The 2,606-nt window shown below is 44.8% G+C and overlaps 1 protein-coding gene across 1 annotated transcript; it reads right to left on the bottom strand.

The window, feature by feature from the left end:
* Positions 1–1,021: 1,021 nt before the first annotated feature.
* Positions 1,022–2,344, bottom strand: LOC140232899 (uncharacterized). Its single transcript, XM_072313011.1, has one exon. The coding sequence runs from the start codon at positions 2,342–2,344 to the stop codon at positions 1,022–1,024; it is 1,323 nt and encodes a 440-aa protein (XP_072169112.1).
* Between the last annotated feature and the right edge of the window lie 262 nt (positions 2,345–2,606).

Raw genomic sequence — 2,606 nt, 5'->3', positions numbered from 1 at the left:
CCTCTACACGCATTTCAAGCCACGGTATGGTAAACTGGAATCAATCACTGCTCAAATATCGTTCATTTTCACTTCCCCAAGGTTTAACAAGGGTGTAAAGTAATCGGACCTGTGCCAATGCTAATGCACTGTCCATGTAAAGTTAGCCGCCGGCCTGCCGGGCGACCCGTGCTGCGGCACACCTCTCCAGCTCTCGGCTCCAGAGTAGACAACATACATGTTACATTTATACATAATGTACGTGTGGTGTGACTGTTGTTAAGTCGATTTTTTCGACTTACGCACAAGTCGAAACTCGCCTAAGTCGATGTGTTTTGCTCAGTCCCGAGAAGATCGACTTATGCGAGTTTAACTGTATTTCAAATACGCTTGCTCATTAACGAATTTGAATGACCGAAGGAATCCAGCCATCCTCTCAGATGAACATGAACAAACAAACAAACAAACAAACAAACAAACACACACTGATTATTATTATCTTTTTAGTTGCGATCGCATTTCGGACGAAATTGACGGGGGAAAATTTGAAATTAACTGGGAAATCCTATATCTCTCGCCTTTATATACCCGTATATTCTTTGGTTCTCTGCCAAATGACCTTTCACCTGTCCATTGTACCGTAGTTTTCTCTTCCGGTCACCTAGCTGAAAACATGGAGTAAGAGTCGAGAGTAGCCTCCTCATGTTATAATGAAGTCAATGAGATGTCCATTGTCCAAATTTACAAACACAAGAGCTGTTTGATTCACTAGCGCAGTATTTACGAACAGTAGCAACTGGAATATTCACACTGTTAGGTAGCTGTCCAGTCTGTTTTACTGTGGAGAATATAACTTTATTGCCTTGTTATTATTATGTCCTGACATAATTGCACATATACTCAGTATATCATACATTGTATATATGTATATATATATATATATATATATATATATATGCATATGTAATATGTGTATGTGTGTGAGTGGGTGTGTGTGTGTGTGTGTGTGTTGGTATGTGTGTGCAACAGAACACGCGGGATTTCATCGACATCTTCTGCAGAACATGCGGGAGATGGTTTGACGAATCAATGGTTGCGCCAGGGCATAGGCGACTGGATTGACCATGCTGTTACTGTACGTTATCCATCGGGCTATCTCTTGAAAGTGCACCTTTGCAAAGACGCGCTTGTACACATCCCTCGCGACGCTTAAAAAGACGATGTTGAAGGTGATAGGTATCCAGGTAATAGCGAAGGCTATGATGATGAAGGACAAGGTTGTCATGGCCTTGAGGCTCTCCCCTGAAGATTCCCTTTTCGGCTTCTTTCGGGCTGCACCCTTGGAAGATGCTGCAAAGTCAGTGGAGTTGGAAATGAACCTTTTCACAGCTCCATTCCTGCTAAATGGGGTAGTGTTTCTGCCTTGCTTGCCTTTAACGTCATCGTCATCCGTTTGCCCCTTTTGCTGTAGCTCTTTGTGTGTGCGCTCTGACACCTGTAAAGATACTGTGGATACGGTCATCGTATCTGGCTCGCCAATAGGTTTCTGTGTGTTCTCTTTGCCCGTTGTGGCAGTAATTGCCATTTCGCTTTCCTCGTAAAAGCTCGCTGACGGTCCATTAGAGATGTTGCTGTTCCTGGTGTCCGTGTCGGATTTGTCGGCGCTGTAATTGGCAGACGGGCGTTTCCGTAATCTCGTACGAATTTGAAAGTACACTCGAAGATACAGCACTAGAATCATCAAAAACGGCCAGGCGAATCGGAGACATAACATTAGCAAACTCAAGGTAACTGTCTCAGCGTAGTGAGGACTTGGTAATCCTGCGCTAGTCACACTTTCCAAGGGATCGACAAAGTCCCACACGATGCAGAGACCCACCCAAAGAGCGAAGGGAATTATCCATGTGAACACGTTGACTATAGTTGCTATACGCTTACTCTTTCGGCTGTAGTGTGTCACCGGATGCATGGTTGCTATGTAACGGTCAATGGTGATCACGACCACGCCCATCACCGAAACAGCCAGACTGCCGTTCTGGAGGGTGAGGAAAATAATCCCGAACACTCGTCCAAGGATCCACCTGCCGTACAGATTGATGGTTGCTCTCAAGGGCATGACGACAGCACCCACGAACAGGTCAGCTAGAGTCATGTTGAATATGTAGTAATTGTTGTAAGTCCATAGCTTTTTCTGGTTAGCAAACGCCAGCAGGATGACCGCATTGCCGAGCACGGTAATCGCCGATAGACCGATCATAACAAGGAAAGAAGAGCTGAACATCGGAACCGCACTCTCTGGTGACAGAGTGTCATTAACTTTATCGACTTCTTCTGGCCAGGCTGTGCTGTAGAAGTTCTCTTCCATCGCTGTAACGCGTCACCCTGCATATTTGGGATGAACGAATATTATCGAGAGTTATTGTCTTTGGCCCGAATTCTCAAAGCTGGAATAAATATTCCGCGGAATAGTTATTCCTGGGAATAAGTTATTCCACCTTTGACAACAGATTCCGGGGAATAAATCGCGTCATTTTACGTCACGAGGGCCTGATTTGCATAAGAGGCGTAATAAATCGGCGGAATAAGCGGTGTAATAAAGTCATTCCAGCTTTGAGAATTCGGGCCTT

The sequence above is a fragment of the Diadema setosum genome, chromosome 9, assembly GCF_964275005.1.
Source record: "Diadema setosum chromosome 9, eeDiaSeto1, whole genome shotgun sequence".
Lineage (NCBI taxonomy): Eukaryota > Metazoa > Echinodermata > Echinoidea > Diadematoida > Diadematidae > Diadema > Diadema setosum.
Note: the sequence above shows the minus strand (reverse complement) of the source record. Positions and strands in the feature narration are given on the sequence as shown.

Excerpts from the sequence above, each read along its gene's own strand:
- LOC140232899 (XM_072313011.1), bottom strand. The coding sequence starts at position 2,344 with ATGGAAGAGAACTTCTACAGCACAGCCTGGCCAGAAGAAGTCGATAAA.